The sequence below is a fragment of the Hippoglossus stenolepis genome, chromosome 9 (assembly GCF_022539355.2).
Source record: "Hippoglossus stenolepis isolate QCI-W04-F060 chromosome 9, HSTE1.2, whole genome shotgun sequence".
NCBI classification, from domain to species: domain Eukaryota; kingdom Metazoa; phylum Chordata; class Actinopteri; order Pleuronectiformes; family Pleuronectidae; genus Hippoglossus; species Hippoglossus stenolepis.
In genome coordinates this window covers 21,427,502-21,444,144 of record NC_061491.1, presented here as the reverse complement: position 1 = coordinate 21,444,144, position 16,643 = coordinate 21,427,502, and the positions used below count along the sequence as shown (strand labels likewise).

The window sequence follows — 16,643 nt, the reverse complement described above, 5'->3', positions numbered from 1 at the left end:
AAACATGTTGCTGCACTGAGAGAGAGTAGTTAGCACTTTAATCATATACAATCTTATTTAAAGGTTCAGTGTGTAAGATTTAGGTGAAAGGGATCTATTGACAGAAATTGAATATAAAATAATCCTAGTGATGTTTTCTCTAGTGTGTGATCATCTAAAATGTATGAATTGTCGTTTTCTTTACTGAAGGCTACTACAGGTTCTCTTTCATGTTTGCAATGGGAGGTGAGGGGTATTCAGCTGCAACATGAAACTTCACCACTAGATGTCACTAAATTCTTTTAGTGTTTTTTCCCATTGTCCACAACTGCTCGTTCATCCATGACCTTGTTTGCTTTTTCCCATGACATAAAGGTCTCTACACTTCCATCTAATCTGATTTAGCACAGTGGCCATCCTGCCACCTGGTGGTCATGAGTGAAATTGCCTCATTTTGCATCAGTAAAGGAATGAGCTGCATACAAGTCATGAGCTAATGAGCCCCTCGTGTTACAAAATATCTTAGAAGTGCAACAGACTTCATTCATTTGAATCTAACATATTGAACTGATCAGCTGTTATATTAAAGTGAGGATTGAATATGAAAAGGAAACAGGGTTGAATCCAGTTTCAGTAACAACCGACACAGCTCTTTGCAGTGGAGAGGGAGACAGACCAGACTGACACAGAGGCAGTGAGAGGGAAACATGGTTTGGTGTAAAGTCCAAGTTGAGCAAGTGTTTGCATGGTGATAAAGTCATCGTTCAAAATGTGACAGATTTCTACTGTGCGATCTGGAGTCAGCGAAACCAGCTGGAGGGTGGCACTCGTGGGTTGTTGAGTGTTTGTCTCCCAGTGGGGTTTTTACAGCAGATCAACCGACTCCACTCCTGTTTCTGAGGGGACAGATGGATGGCAGTTATCTGACGTTTATCACAACACTGCGAGCGTGACATCGCAGCCATTTGCAGTCAGAGACAACAACTCATGGGCTTCGTGAAAACCAGTAATACTGGGATTGACATGCTGAAAAATCTGAGTGAAACATTGGGACAATAAAAGCACATGTGACACTTTGAGGAAGTCGATATCTTGCAGGGCTGATAAACATGTGACCTTGACCCACATGTTTGATGAGTCTATATGGGCCTATTGGCAGATTGGATATGACACACACTCTAACTTTGTCTTACGGCCAATGAATGAACCACAAACAGAGTTATGCATGTTTTCATAGCTTCCTTCCTTTGGAGCATAAAACTAAAATATATTCTTTTTGTGAGACGCTCTTTTATTTCTCAGAGGAAAATAAACTCACATTTTCACAGCCGGAAGATAATGTCTACTTGGATTTCTGAAGGTGGACGGGCTGTGCTGTGAAACATCACTCAACACCAATCCCAGCACATGAAATCTAATGCACTTAAAGTTCCAGGCCAGACATGTTTTATGACACATGAAAATATTGCTGGGGTATGTGTCACCCCAAAAACACACAATATGTCATTTTCTGTATCAGACTTCTAAAAGATGTCAGTGGTTCAAAGTCATGATATTATAGAATTATGGAAACGTAGCCAAACTTCAATATGTACATTGATGAGTTTAAACAGGCCCAGTGAAATCAGGGAAACCGAGCTTTAGGGTCAAACCTCTGTCTGAAGTGCTAGTTGTAAAAATACACTTATATTCTATTGATTGTTTATACATTAAGTGTTTGACTTAAAAACATGAAGATTGAACCTAAGATTTTCCCAAACTTACCTCGTTCTTTCAACCTGAAGAACCAGAATCGCCAGTGTCCAAAGGAAATTCTTTCCTTTGGACAGTGGACTTTTTAGAGAACATCACAATGATAGAAGCCTTTACCTCACAACTTTGTGAAGGTCTGTTAACTCCTGGAGCCGTTTACTCAGGACCATCACTGTTAGTGTTTCTCACACATTATGTGCCGCTCTTATAGAAGCTGGAGTTTAACATTAGCAAGGTGAACTGAGGACTGAACCCACAAACTCAATATGTCACTGGTTTTGAAGACTGGAGTTCAAAATATACTGAGCCTGATAAAAGTCCACCCTCAGAACTTCTAAGCAGTGTGTGTGTGTGTGTGTGTGTGTGTGTGTGTGTGTGTGTGTGTGTGTGTGTGTGTGTGTGAGAGAGAGAGAGAGAGAGAGTGCATGTATGAAGAGGAAGGCAGACATGCTGACTGACAGTAGAAAGAGGATTTTCTATCTGATGCCAAGTGAGAAGCTAATCCTGAGTCTCTCTCTCTCTCTCTCTCTCTCTCTCTCTCTCTCTCTCTCTCTCTCTCTCTCTCTCTCTCTCTCTCTGATCCCATCTCCTGTTCTTCAGTCCCCTCTCACTCTGCAGATCGAGCGTCTCTGGACTGAGCTGCAGGACAAACACTCCACAGCTTCTCGGCCTCCTTTCTCCACTTATATCCTGAGGTGAGTGATGGACTCTCGAACTTCTCATCCCTCCGTGTCTCCTTCCTGTCTCCGCAGGCAGAGCATCAGCCGATACATGAATTATGAAACAATCCTTCATATAACACTCATTTATGTTTATAATCAAAGTGAGAGCATCAGTTTCCCTCTTAAGATGAGAAACATTTATTTGCAGTTGTATTGTGAGAGTTTTAACATTTCACACATGCTTTGTGTCACAGAACATGAGATGTTAATCTTTGCATGAGCAGCCTGAGCATTTCGTTTTGTATTTGCTCCTCAGACACAGATTTCAGCTGCCTGCACACCAGCCACCTGCATAATTAGGGAACCTGTACATAACCTGATATTAACAGGGAGCCGCCACCTGTCAACAACTGTTCTTCATTTTCTGCTCCATCAAAGCTCCAGCAGTGGCTCCCTCGCCCACGACTGACTGCTCATCTCACATTTAACATCAATTATATAAAAACTCTATTTGAACCGAAGCCATTTACAGTGACTCATGTTACTTTGCAGTATAACTTCCCCTGTTTCAGTTAAGGTCAGAAGGTGCAGGTGCCGCTTCATTTAATCTTCTAGTCTCTAGTGGGAATCTCTCTAATCCTACATTTTCCACTCTCTCTGTTAATTGCCCTCTTACTCTCTCCCCCCTCCCCTCCGACCTTAATCTGACCCGCAACCCGTTAAACACTGACCCTCACGCCTTCATTCAGTTTCATCCAATCTGTTCTCTCCTCGCGTTTTTTTCAATAAATCTCCCTTAAATCCACAGCTTCTCTTGATCTCTCTTTCCACTAACTTCCTCTGACTCCCTCTCATCTTCTCCTGTATTCATTCGACTCCTCCTCACCTCCCCCCCACGCTCTGTCTCCTTCTTCCTTGTGGGAGCTCAGCTGACCGGCCCAGGATGTCAGACAGGATCATGTGTTTATGTCCAGGGTCGATGCCAAGTCTGATCTGGCAACTTCAGCTTATTCTCACCAACTGCTCCGATTGATACTGTGTGTGTGTGTGTGTGTGTTACATGATTTGAACTTGTATCATGAGTAATATTCTGCAAAGATATACATATTTTAAGTTTTATAATAGTTATTAATAGTTTCTGGTGCAGATTCTTCCACATGTAGCTGCCAATCCTATTTAACAGAGTTAAGTAAAAATAATGATCCTACTTTCCCAGGGTTAGGGTTGTAATTAACAGTTCTGATAGGGTAAGGGTATCAGTTCTGATATTTGATTGACACTATCAGACACATACACTAATATGACAGTACCTCTCTCGGCATCCAATCACAAGTCATCTGATCACCTGAGCCGTTCGGTTCCCCCCCCGGGTGACAGGGCTTCTGTCTGCTTCCAGAATAATCTCCTCACACAGGCTGCAGGTGTATCTGTTACTTAAGCTTTTTCTAATTTAATGCAATTAATAGTTTTGTCTGTGAACGGACCTGTAAACATGTGGGTTAAACATCTTAATGTAAATTTGTGATATTCAGGCTCCGTCAAAACAATACATCATACATCCTGAGATTTACAGCTGTATGAGATTGCACCTCAGTGGCAATACAAGCACTTTGTAGTAGCAAACTGAATTACAGAACATTTCCATGAGATATAATCACATTCAAAGGTGTAAGTTGATAGATGTCTGCAATCTAACATCAAATTGACACAAATAAAACCTTATGGCAAACCTGGATATGTCATATTTAATTTTTTGGATAAATAAATCACACATATTTGAACTTGATGGAAAGTGATCTTTGCCCTCTGACTTTTCTTCAGGTGAAAACCAAGATCACGTGACCATGGCAAACTCTTTCACCCGTATGATGTCTGGTCGTAACACGGCAGTGTTGTTGGCCAGCATAGGAGCCGGAACACTGGCATCTGGATACCTGCTCTGTGACAGCTCTGCTGCTGCTGCTGAGAGGAAGAGGCTCTATCCACCCAGGTGTGTGTGTGTGTGTGTGTGTGTGTGTGTGTGTGTGTGTGTGTGTGTGTGTGTGTGTGTGTGTGTGTGTGTGTGTGTGTGTGTGTGTGTGTGTGTGTGTGTGTGTGTGTGTGTGTGTGTGTCCATCAATAAAGATGGTCAGGCAGCGGATCAATAGAACCAAGGTTTGAGTGTGTTTATCACTTTGTACAGTGCGGATTTCCCTGACCTGAGGAAGCACAACAACTGCATGGCAGCAGCTCTGACCCCAACTATTTATGCACGACTGAGGGACAAGACCACTCCCAACAACTGGACCCTGGACCATTGCATCCAGACTGGGGTCGACAACCCCGGACACCCCTTCATCAAGACTGTGGGCATGGTGGCTGGAGATGAGGAGAGCTATGAGGTTGGAGTTCATGTTTGCAGTGAATTTTTGCATTCGATTTTGTCCTAAAATTCATCAGTCTGACAGATTTTTTTGTCGAATCAGGTGTTTGCTGAGCTCTTTGACCCTGTTATCAAGGACAGACACAACGGCTATGACTGTCGTACAATGAAGCACCCCACTGACCTGGATGCTGCCAAGGTTACACCCACATTTCTCTTTCTTCCTTTACATCCATTCATTCATTCCTTGTGTCCGCTCCTGACCTGATACTTTCTTCCTCTCAGATCACCTCAGGGGTGTTTGATGAGCGTTATGTGCTGTCATCTCGTGTCCGTACTGGACGTAGCATCCGTGGCCTGAGCCTCCCGCCCGCGTGCACTCGCTCCGAGCGCCGTGAAGTGGAGCGTGTGGCTGTGACCGCTCTGTCCGGCCTGAAAGGAGACCTGGCCGGTCGCTACTACAGCCTGGGAGAGATGTCTGACAGGGAGCAGCAACAGCTCATTGAGGTTTGTGCACAATCACCCACACTCAGAGAAAAGGTTTCTGTATTTTCTTTGAATGACCTAATACCTCCCCGCCGGTTCCTCTGTTCCTTCACTGGTCAATCAGGAGCACTTCCTGTTTGATAAACCTGTGTCACCTCTGCTCACGTCAGCTGGGATGGCCAGAGATTGGCCCGATGCTCGTGGGATCTGGTAAGACTGTCGGAGAAAGAAATATTGTAGATTTTATTAGCTTGAAGACCCTTTAAATACTCTAGTTGCTGCATAGTTGATTCTTGCTGTCGTTCACAGCCGTCACCAGTGGTTGGTTTGTGCTGAGAGGAAAACTGATGAACAGACGCATCATCAGAAACACAAATAAGACGACCGCAGCGTTTTATTTGATGATATGTTTGTTAGAGGAAAGTTAGCATTAATTACTTGAAAATACTGCAACATGACTGGAGAAAGGTGGATCATATATAATAGAATTTGTATTAGGATTACACTGTTAGTTTTTTTTCATTCACTCTAATATACAAGGAAATGCAATTTTCCTGTAGTGCTTAATAGATCGCTGCTAGAATCCCAGACTTTGCATTTGCAGCTCCTCTAGAACCAAATTAAAACCACGTTCTTCAAACTGTTTTTCTGTTTTTCTGTTGCCACAACAAATTTAAAATCCTTTCTCATCCCTCCTTTCTTCCTTGATGTCCAAAAACTCAAAAAAGTATTGTTCTTTGGACCTTCACCCCCCAATCTGTGCCTTCACAACCCGTACCCTGACATTGGAGGCTCTTGGTCGACTGAACGTGATTGAATCATAACTTTTCTTCTCTTCACACTGCACCAGTAAATTAATTAACATGGATATGAAATGTTCATTCTGTGTCAGGCACAACAACGAGAAGAACTTCCTGATCTGGATCAATGAGGAGGACCACACCCGGGTCATATCCATGGAGAAGGGAGGGAACATGAAGAGAGTGTTTGAAAGGTTCTGCAGAGGTTTGAAACAGGTCAGCATGTCTCTGTGTCTTCGTGCCCCCCTGTGGTCCAAAACCTCCATCCTCATTTTCTTATATGACATCCATGCAGTTGTCGTCTCTAAGAATCTATTAAAACAAAGCCCTAAGAGCAAATATATAGTAGAATTAAAACATAGACAAACTGGACTGGCACTTAGTCGTGTTTCTTCCTCCACCAACGCCCTGGAAACATTTTCTTTTTCTGTAACTTGTAGGTGGAGCATCTGATTCAGGAGAAAGGTTGGGAGTTCATGTGGAATGAGCATCTGGGCTACATCCTCACCTGCCCCTCCAACCTCGGCACCGGGCTCAGGGCTGGTGTTCATATCCGCCTGCCTCTCCTCAGCAGGGTATTCCAACACACACACACACTGCCAATTGCAACCGCACATAACAGGAAGACAGTTTTGCTCCCCTGCTGTAGTTCTTCTTTGTGAAAATGATTAATGGTGTGTGTGATGTTTACGATCCAGGACCCTCGCTTCAAAAAGATCCTGGACAACCTGAGGCTACAGAAGAGAGGCACCGGAGGTGTTGACTCAGCTGCGACCGGAGACACCGTCGACATCTCTAACCTCGACCGTCTGGGCAAGTCAGAGGTAAACACCTGAGCAGGAGGGCCGCAGTCTTAAGTAAAAGTGGAAATGAGCAGCGAGAGAGGAGAAGAGACATCCCAGCAGGCGTGGGCTGGGAATATCCGTCTCCCCTGCTGCTCTCTAATCTGTAATCCAGTCAGGGATGTGCCACTTGAGGTTAAAGGTCTCCTGACTCCTGATCTGAGCCCTTCATGCATCACTTCCACACAGACTGTGTAGTTACCAACACCCACTATCAATGACATGTTATGAAAGGTAATAGCTTGTTAAGGTCAGGACTAAAGATGGGCGTGTCTTCCGGTCAGACTAGAGCCTGACAGTCTAAACTCAGGGAACCAAAGTGTATCTGTGTTAATTGAACTTGCCACTGCCGCCTATAGGATGAGCTCTCCAGGCATTTATAAGGTAGTTAAAGCCAATCAGATGGCAGCTGGTGTGGGGGTGGGATGTGGGTGATCACATGGGCGTCATGTATTCAAATAGAACTCAACCCACATAACCACAGAGAATTCAAAATAAAAGAGTTTAAACGCAAACACATGTCACTTGTTCTCAACTTTTATGTGGTTAAGAGAGTTCAAAAAGTAGATTTAATCTTACTTTACTGCTATTGAACTTAACTTTAAAGGTCAAGGAAACAAAATGCAATGTGAGTGAAATTTAATTATGTTCCTTTCTTTCCTTGTTTCCCGACTGACTGCACACTGGGAATTAACTTTTGATGCTCATTACAAGCTGACAAAATGTTCCATCCGGCATGTGTGTGACCAAATCCGCGATGGGGTGTAAGAATTATACGTTCATGGAAAAATGTGTGTTCATGTAAAACGCCACCTCGAGTCGGAACAACAATTCGAAAAGTATTTGATACGCAAGTTACAGAGTCGCTGACGTCATCACTTATAACCAATCATGACATTATTTTACAATTAGATTGAAATAGCAGCTTCTAATGTCGACTGTTACATGTCCATCCCACAAGCACCTGACAGGATCTACTTTTTAGCTAATACAGATGTTTTATAATTAATATGAGTCAGTTTTTAAATGATTTGCTCTTTGTAATTATGCAAATATTGGAAAGAGCTGTCGATACGTTTAAACTTTCAGAACACATAGTTTTTAAAGCCTCCATGTTCTTTTTACACATTACAATTTCAAAACACATCAAAACACCAAAGTCGGAACAACGACTTCACAAAAATGGAATCTTCCAAGGAGCATGTGAAGTTCTCATAGAATTTAAATAAAATCCTGCATGTTGACACATTGTGTTTGGTCATCATCAGGACCATAGTCGATCATTTACATGGATATTAATGTAAATATGTCCTGAAGCTGTGTAACAACTTGATTTCTAACAGTAGTTATCATGTGTTCACAGGTGGAGCTGACACAGTTAGTGATTGATGGTGTAAACTACCTGATTGAATGTGAGAAGAGGTTGGAGAGGGGGCAGGACGTCAAGATCCCCTCCCCCATCGCTCAGTTCAGGAAGTGAACGGCACCTCTGCTGGGAATCGAGCAGGCGCTCCAACCGCTTGTCATTAATGTTGGTCTTACAAAACTATTTATGGCTTGTGTAGCACTGTACTGACTAACATGCGCAATAAATGCATTACGTGTATATTGTAAAAACACAATAAACTCTTGATGAACTGAGTCGTATTACTGGCAGGTGTTTTACAATTCTGTGCTGGAAAGCAAAAAATGACCTGAGTCCTAAACCCCGAAGAAGAACAAAGTTTGTCAACAGGAACTAAGTAAAGTACTTTTTACTATTTTTAGGGTCTTGTTATATACTTTTATTCTAGTACAGTATTTATAGTTTAAACAACTTGAATAGAATGAATAGAAACCTTTCTTTTCCAGAGTGTTTTTCCATTCTTTAATTGCATAACCAAAGTGAATGTTAAAAATGATAGATAAGATTAAATAAAACCAGTCCGACCTATTATAAAACTATAAAACCATTAAACAAATGAAAACAAGATTATAAAGCATCTGTTTCTAGGTCAACAAGAAAAGAAACCATATCTCAAACACACCACACACACACACACACACACACACACACACACACACACACACACACACACACACACACACACACACACACACACACACACACACACACACACACACACACACACACACACACACCTCTCATTTCTTTACAAGTACCTTTGAGCTGTTGTTATCAGGCCGTGGCCGACTGCCAGACTAAATACGATGGAGCTATATGGGACAATAATGTCACGACCTTTGCACCTCTATCATTAAGTCCTGTTCGCCCACGTGTCTTGTACTATGACTTACAAGGTAATAATGACAGTTACTGCACCAGGGTCAGATTATTTCAATGATCAGATTTTTTCACTGTCTATTAACTATGAAAAAGAAGTAAAAAAATAAACAATTTGGTTAAAAAATTAAATTAGAAAGTGCTCAAATGGTGCATCTGGTGGTTAACCCGGCTCTCAGACCTGCCTCCTATACAAGGAGTTTAATCCAGGGGCAAAAGGCCAATCTCATTACCGACACCAGACACCAGACAGGCCGAGTGGGGGTGGCCGCTTAACACCACAACATAGTCAGTGTCATCTTATGCACATGCTCTGATGAGAAGAGGGATTACACTTCACAAATAAAGGCACCCTGCCACGAGAAATTAGCGTTTGAATTATTCGGGTGAATGGTCCCTTTAAATCCTGCTGCCTCGAGAGTCGCTTCACCTTTTCCCCGGCAGCAGATTAATGACGTGGACCTATTAATGCTATTAGAGATCTAAACTGAAGGCCTGTGTGTGTATGTGACTGTGAGCTCGTAGAGAATTCACGCTGCAGTTATCACATCTGAATGAGGCTAAGATTTATTTGATGGTGAAAACACAAAGCCAGAGGTTGAGTTTTTACCTTGAGAATATGTGCACTATACAAGGGATCATGCTGATGTGTTTTGGCTGTGTAAACATTGATTGGTTACACATTGACATCTCCAGGTGCGGCAGCTTCACTCTCAGCTTCACCTCAGATGGCTGTAGTGTTTTGGACGAACATCTTGTGCAAATACTGGACGAATACAAGTTCTCAAGTTAAACAGCCTCTTTATTCCAAAGTGGAATTTCTTTGGAAAACGAATCGATGATGAATGTGCAGAACAGAACATAAATCAAAGTATCAACTTTAAAGGAACGCCTGGTCACTCCCCAATCGTTTGTAATAAGCCAAGGTGGTTGGCTTTTATTTATTGGGACTATAAAAATACAAAAGGAAGTGGATAAAGTTCATTTGACACCAGAGGTCGGACACGATTTCTATTCTCTGCACTTTCAAGTTTGGTCTGAGGCTCAAAATGAAGCTGTGTGTGTCTTTGGCGTTTATCTCTGTGTTGCTGTCAGCAGGTAAGAATTTGAAGATGAACAATCAGTACTGATCAGTAATGCAAAATCTGGAGTTTATACATTTGCATTCTGCTCTGCCTGTAGTGAACGGGTTGGAGTGTTACACCTGCTGGGAAGATAACCCCGGCAACTGCCATCGTATATGGACGTGTCCTCATCAATATAACCGCTGTGCCAGCACAATAGGTAATTAATCAACACGTTTGGCTTTAACATCATGTATTCTGCATGGTTCAATTTCATCTTTGAAAAGTAACTATTTAATTCTGTCACTCTCGTCTTGTCACATATTAATTAACTATTACATTTCTTTTTTCTTGCCTTTGTTTGTTGCAGTTGCTCAAAACATGATCACCAAACACTGCATGAGGAGCGATATGTGCGATAATGTTTATTCCGTGGGCGTCAGATGCTGCTCGGAAAACCTGTGTAATGGAGCCAAACACCCAGGAGTCTTTGTCCCTCTTCTTCTTGTGCCCTTAGCCATGAGTCGCCTCTTCACTTGAACAACAGGAGATTAATATTCTTAATATTACACCCTCACACATCTGTGCTATCAGGAGAAGATCAACTTTCAAAAGGGAAAAGTTATGTGGCCTCAATTAATTTCTCCAAATACCAACATACATTAACCCAAGACATAGAACTGGTAATTAAACAACTTTGGACGCAGTGGTGATCTCTGAAATCTATTTGAAATATACGAACATTTTCTAAACTCTGTTTCTGTAATTACTCTGATGTTAACTTGTATAGTACAACTTCCTCTTGTTTTTTTATGCAATTAACAGTTACTGTAGATTTTGAAATATTTGTGTATATAGTGTTCTAAAAATAAACTGCTATGACAAAATAAACCTTATTTTCATTGAACTTTCTATTTTCACAATCAAGTGCTCCTCTGCTCACGACACATTTAAGTAAAGTGAAGACCTGGATGTTCTCACAGGCTGAGTGTCTGGAAGTTGCTTTTATTCACATCATATTTTATTTTATTTGCATTTCGCAATGTGTTCTCTTTTATTAGACAGTGCTTTATAAATAAACTCGACTTGACTTGTTTCTTTTTATCTGAATCCAAAATCCTGAACCTGCCTGTGAAGCAGAACTGTATTCAACATCGGAAAACTATTGTGCTTTGTTTTGCATTGACTGTGCTCGGCAGATGTTCTTTGTATTGTGAAGGAGATAAAAGCCCGAATGACATTTTTTTACTTGTGCAGTTGAAAGGAAGAAGCTGTCTCAGTTGGACAAAGCACGATTGTAAAACATTAGTCCCCTGACAGTGAAAGGAAAACTCTGAGTTGAAAATAGCACCTAGTTTTCTGGCTAAAACCAGATGAGAATCTGTCAACACTGCTATAGTGCAGGGCCCAGAAAGTGTTTTTATAATCATTTCTGACTTGGAGCTATTCAACTGCAGGAAATGACTGGAAATACAGAGTTTGACTTAATCGGGGCAGGTCAAAATAAAGGACACATGGGTGGTACGAGCGTTCACACGGACAAAGTAATGAAAACCAGCATTATGCATGTTCATGATTTGCCCCAGAGGTAGCATGAATATAGTAAATAAAGTGTGGCCCAGAAGAATCCCCTGGGTGACACTAAACAAGAGTGGCATATAAGAGGAGAGGGAATCTCCAAGCACAACAGAGAAAAGACCTGTTCGACAGATTAAATAAATCACAGCAGCACCACATCAGTGGAGTTCACCACAGTCCTTCAGGACTGCTAAATTAAAACAATGTGTTGGCAAGGACTGTGGTCTGGAACAAGCTGCCGACACAACAAAGCTCGGATAAGTGGAAGGAGATGCCTGGATTATTATTTTTCATTGTTTTTAAAGTGGTCCGGGGGTTGACGGAGAGTTGACACTAAAGTGGGTCAGAGCTGTAGATCGACATGAAGCAATTCATAATGAATGTACAGCTGAAGTAGAAGGAATGAGAACTGTCTCAGGATCAATCAAAAGTAGAATTCTGAGGTCATGGTTAAAAATTATTATTAATTATAATGCTTCTGCACCTGCACTTTGATAAATGGACCTTAAATGTTTAAGAAAAGCAAAAAATCTCTGTTGTTCTTCTTCCTCCATTTCTTCGCTGCCCACCTATTCTCTTACTTCATCATTTTAGCATGAAGAATTGCTGCAGAATCCAAAATACATTACACTGAGGTTCCTAGTGTTTATGGGGACTAATATAATGTTTGAGGCATTAAAAGCTTTAGGAACAAAGATTGAATTTGGGAGCGAATCAGTGTGACAGAGGAACAGTAACTGGAAGAGCACTGTCTTGTGTTTAGAATTGGCAAAGTCCATTTCACATCTTTTACAGTAGAGGGCAGTATAGGAGAAGGCAAAAGGTGCCAAACCAACATGTAGTAAGTGAGTAAGAGCTGTGATGAACACCAGAAGAAAAGAAAATAACACAATAAAGAAAACCAAGGAAAGAGAGGGCACAGAATATTTGGCAACAGCAAAACCTACTGATGACCATTTATTGTACTGTTGTAGACAATTGTAGACAATCTTGACGCTGCTGGTCGGCACAGTGATGCAGTGGTTAGAACCGTCACCTCACAGCCACAACTTTCCTGGTTTGAATCCCAGCTTGGCTTTCTGTGTGAGGTTTGCAGTTTACAGCTTCAGCTTCCTTCCATGGCCCTGATATTTAACATGCTCCCATTTGACAGGTTTATTTGAGAGACTTGTCCAGGGTTAACCCCGACTCGTGGCCTTTGTCAAATGGGATTGACTCTAACCAATGGATAAACTGAGTATAATACAAACAGCCATGGAAGAATTACATCCTGGAGTGATGGTTTAATAAACCTGTGTTGTTGTTTTATTTGCCTTTTATATTGCAGACCAAGTTTTTTCGGGAGTGAACAAAGGTCTGTAATTTTATATGTGATATTTTTAAATGCTGTGAAGATTTACTCTTTCACAAGGGCACACCATGTCAATTGTTTCATTTCTTTACATCACAAGTACTTCACGACTGCAGTCAAATCACCACAGTGAAGCAAACTGTGACCCCCGGCTGCCATTGGGTTGTAAATATTGAAAACATGGTCTCCAGCTTTCAATCAAGCGTTTTGTTATTTGAGTCACAGCTGTTGTTTTGTACTCAACTCTTTCGTGATTAACTCATGTTTACATGAGCGAATTACAATAATTTCCTATAACAAGAAAACCATTGGAAAGAAGTTACTAGTTAAAGTCAATGATTTGTTATAATAATCAATATTTTCAGGTTTAGGCTTATACATTTGGCTCATGTGTAGATCCTGTGAGAGCTGACGCACTCACACACATACACATTGGTTAGATTTGAGTTAGTATTTTTGTCTGTGTATATTGTGAGCAGAGTGTGTTTGTTGACGCTGAAAAGAACTATAAATAGTGAAATATGTATTGTTGAGAAACGTAATCTACAAATCTGCTTTAAAGACAGATTTGACCTATTTGGAACTGACTTACTCAAACCGCTTATTTATCTATACAGCTAATAAAAAATGTAATCACCACTATTTTTATTTTTGTAACTGCAATTTGTATTTCCCATCAGATAATGAAACAAAAGATTTTAGATTTCACTAAGTAAATCACGCATAAAATCATATTCCATGAGTCAGCTATTGCTCACTATACGATCACACTTGACCCCACTTGATTAGAGCAGTTGGCCTCATGAGTCACATGAACTGAGGGAAGTCAAATTGATAAATGGGATGATTTTGTTGTTGTTGTTGTTCTTTGTGTGCGTAGAACAGCTAAAAATTCCCCAAATAGGTGAGATCACACAGATCCAGTGCAGTTAAGCTACATCTTCTGAGGTTTTGAGCGACAACTGAATGTGAAACCTTCAAGTAAATCATATAAATGCCATTTTAATTCTCTCCACAGAGGCAAAGCGATGCTCTGAGCTGAGATCACAGATCGCTGGGAGATCACTGGTCGAGAAATGTTGAGCAATCCACATGTGTGTGTGTGTGTGTGTGTGTGTGTGTGTGTGTGTGTGCTTTGACCGATGAATGTGTATTAACTGACTGTGTTTGATGTGAGGCTGATTTATGCTCTTTCTATCATATCATACACACTTACTTATCAACATGATTTGTTTTGTTTTTCTGCTGCCAGTTTCTCTAAGCTCCGAGCTGTCAGGTGAAAGGAACAAGCTGCCTGCAGGATCTGGCTGTCTCTGCATTTCAAACACTGAGGTCTTGTTTTTCTTTGCTTTATTACACTTTATAGGCAGTTAAGTTTGTTCTGTTGTACGATTATAGATCTCAGATCCTGCAGAACATCAAGTAAATGGATGAGGTGTCTTTTCTCAGTTTGGTTTGCTGTAAAAATCATCAACAATATATAGAAGCCAAAGAATCCTAAATAGTCACTGGACTGAACCGTTTTGAATGGAATCCATCCACCCATCCATTCATCCAACCATCCAACCATCCATTCATCCAACCATCCATTCATCCAACCAACCAACCATCCATCCATTCATCCAACCATCCACCCACCCATCCATCCATCCATCCATCTATATGGGGCTTAAGCCAATAACTGATCCCTTTGCACAAATACATGAACATGGCAGCACTCAAAGCGATTCGTAGTAAGTAACAAATCCACTTTTGTTGTCTCTAGTTTTATGAAAACGGTTTTGATGAGTAACTTCTTCAGTAGCCCTAACCTTTTAGTCAGTATTCCTCACAGATAGACACTCACCCAATTCAGCTGGTTTTAAATGTTAACTTCAACAAAATAGTCAAAGAAAGAAAGAGAAAGAGAAAAATTACATAAAAAATACATTCGTGGTTTTTGAAAAACATGCTTTTTAGAAAGTGGAAAGAGAAAACTTACTTACAAAATCAGAATTTGAACTAAAAACCGTTATTATCCCAACAGCAGAGTAACACTCGGTTGTGTCAAAAAGTAGGTTTTGGTTGTGATGATGGTTGTTATATGTTTTCGATGATGGTTATAAGACTTTGTTACTAACAAATCGAACAGAAATAACACAACGTCAGTTTCCAACCCTCTAAAGTCATGGAGCTATCTCACACTGGTCAAAATCCTTTACCTGCCCTGTCATTGTGGCACATGAGAGCATGTTGTGTGCATGTTCCAGGACTGGGTTCACGTCACCGACCCCAGCACCACCCCCTCTTTTGGTTATGTCATGGCAGATGTGATTGCTCTCTGCCACCCAGTGGCAAACAGAATTTCACGGTAAAAGGGTTGTTAATATGGGAGCTAATCTAAAAGCCATTACATCATGCAATTAACATTTACTGTATAATGTTGATAATAGCAAAAAAAACAACAACTTTACAAGTGCCCCTTTTAACGATAACATCTGGACTGAATTGGTCTGTTGCTGCCACTGAAGACACATAACAGTTAATCGGATACTGTTGTTGAGACAGGAATTCTCATTAATCTGTAATTGAGACGATCATGGTCTGTAACATGCAGAGCAAAGGTTGAATCTAATTTGTACATTAAGTAAAAAACTACTTTTAAAACTTAAAATATTTCTACTTACAGTAAGTAAGTTTGCGTACATTAGAAAACAATGTACTTTTTACTCCACTTCATTTTCACAACAGTTTATAGTTATTTTAGCTGCTGTTGATTAAAGCCAATAATGGCGGTGCCCCGGATTCGGGATTAAGACTCACATTAAAGGGACCAGGGACCTTTTCACAACTCTTGCCCTCTCTTCCTACCTTATATCAAAAAATACTATCCAACAGTATATAACACATAAGTACAAAAGTACAATATATATATACCTTAATCTTGATCAGGGGGTCATTTTCAATAGCTAATAATAATTTTGACATTAGAATTAAATATTGGAGCTGTCAATGCAGTGTCCCGGGAGCAAAATAACTTAATCAGCTGTTATTCTCTGACAGGGGATTCTTGCTTGTCTAAAACTAGGTGTCTATAAAACATGTAGAATAGCAGTAACAGATTTTTCTCTCAGTGGCATATTTACTAACCAGCCCAGTGTGGATAATTTCTTAAATAAACATAATTTCCTCTTTCTCTTACAATATTGTTATTAATAACACTATGTCTCATTCAGTGCTGGGCAACGTATCATCCACAAGGACGTGTGACCCCTCTTGGCCTAACAAGTGACAAACTCATTCCCAGTCCACCATCACAGGCCACTATAAATACATCTCTGATTATTAAAGACTGCTGTGCCCGGCGCTAGCAACAAACACAGACTTTATCCCTTTCGATGGCATCCAAAGTGCATTTCGTTCCTTAATGAAGACTGAAAATTGCAACACATCGAGCGAAAAAAGACATCCGCTGGTTAATTGAATCATCGCGGCTGAGCAGGT

General features: G+C 40.8%; 1 protein-coding gene across 1 annotated transcript; it reads left to right on the top strand.

Moving 5' to 3' along the window:
• Positions 1-2,272: 2,272 nt before the first annotated feature.
• LOC118114459 (creatine kinase U-type, mitochondrial) lies at positions 2,273-8,524 on the top strand. The gene is made up of 10 exons (XM_035164881.2): positions 2,273-2,426; positions 4,215-4,383; positions 4,576-4,774; positions 4,859-4,954; positions 5,041-5,262; positions 5,366-5,451; positions 6,134-6,257; positions 6,482-6,616; positions 6,740-6,865; positions 8,247-8,524. Exons 2-10 carry the CDS (start codon positions 4,238-4,240, stop codon positions 8,361-8,363), a joined length of 1,251 nt encoding a protein of 416 aa, XP_035020772.1. The 5' UTR covers positions 2,273-2,426; positions 4,215-4,237; the 3' UTR covers positions 8,364-8,524.
• Positions 8,525-16,643: the final 8,119 nt, after the last annotated feature.

What these genes read in the sequence shown, in the direction of transcription:
- LOC118114459 (XM_035164881.2), top strand. Translation starts at nt 4,238, where the DNA reads ATGGCAAACTCTTTCACCCGTATGATGTCTGGTCGTAACACGGCAGTG. An exon ending in GAGATGAGGAGAGCTATGAG is followed by an intron (nt 4,775 to 4,858) that starts GTTGGAGTTCAT and finishes TTGTCGAATCAG; the next exon opens with GTGTTTGCTGAGCTCTTTGA. An exon ending in ACCGTCTGGGCAAGTCAGAG is followed by an intron (nt 6,866 to 8,246) that starts GTAAACACCTGA and finishes ATGTGTTCACAG; the next exon opens with GTGGAGCTGACACAGTTAGT.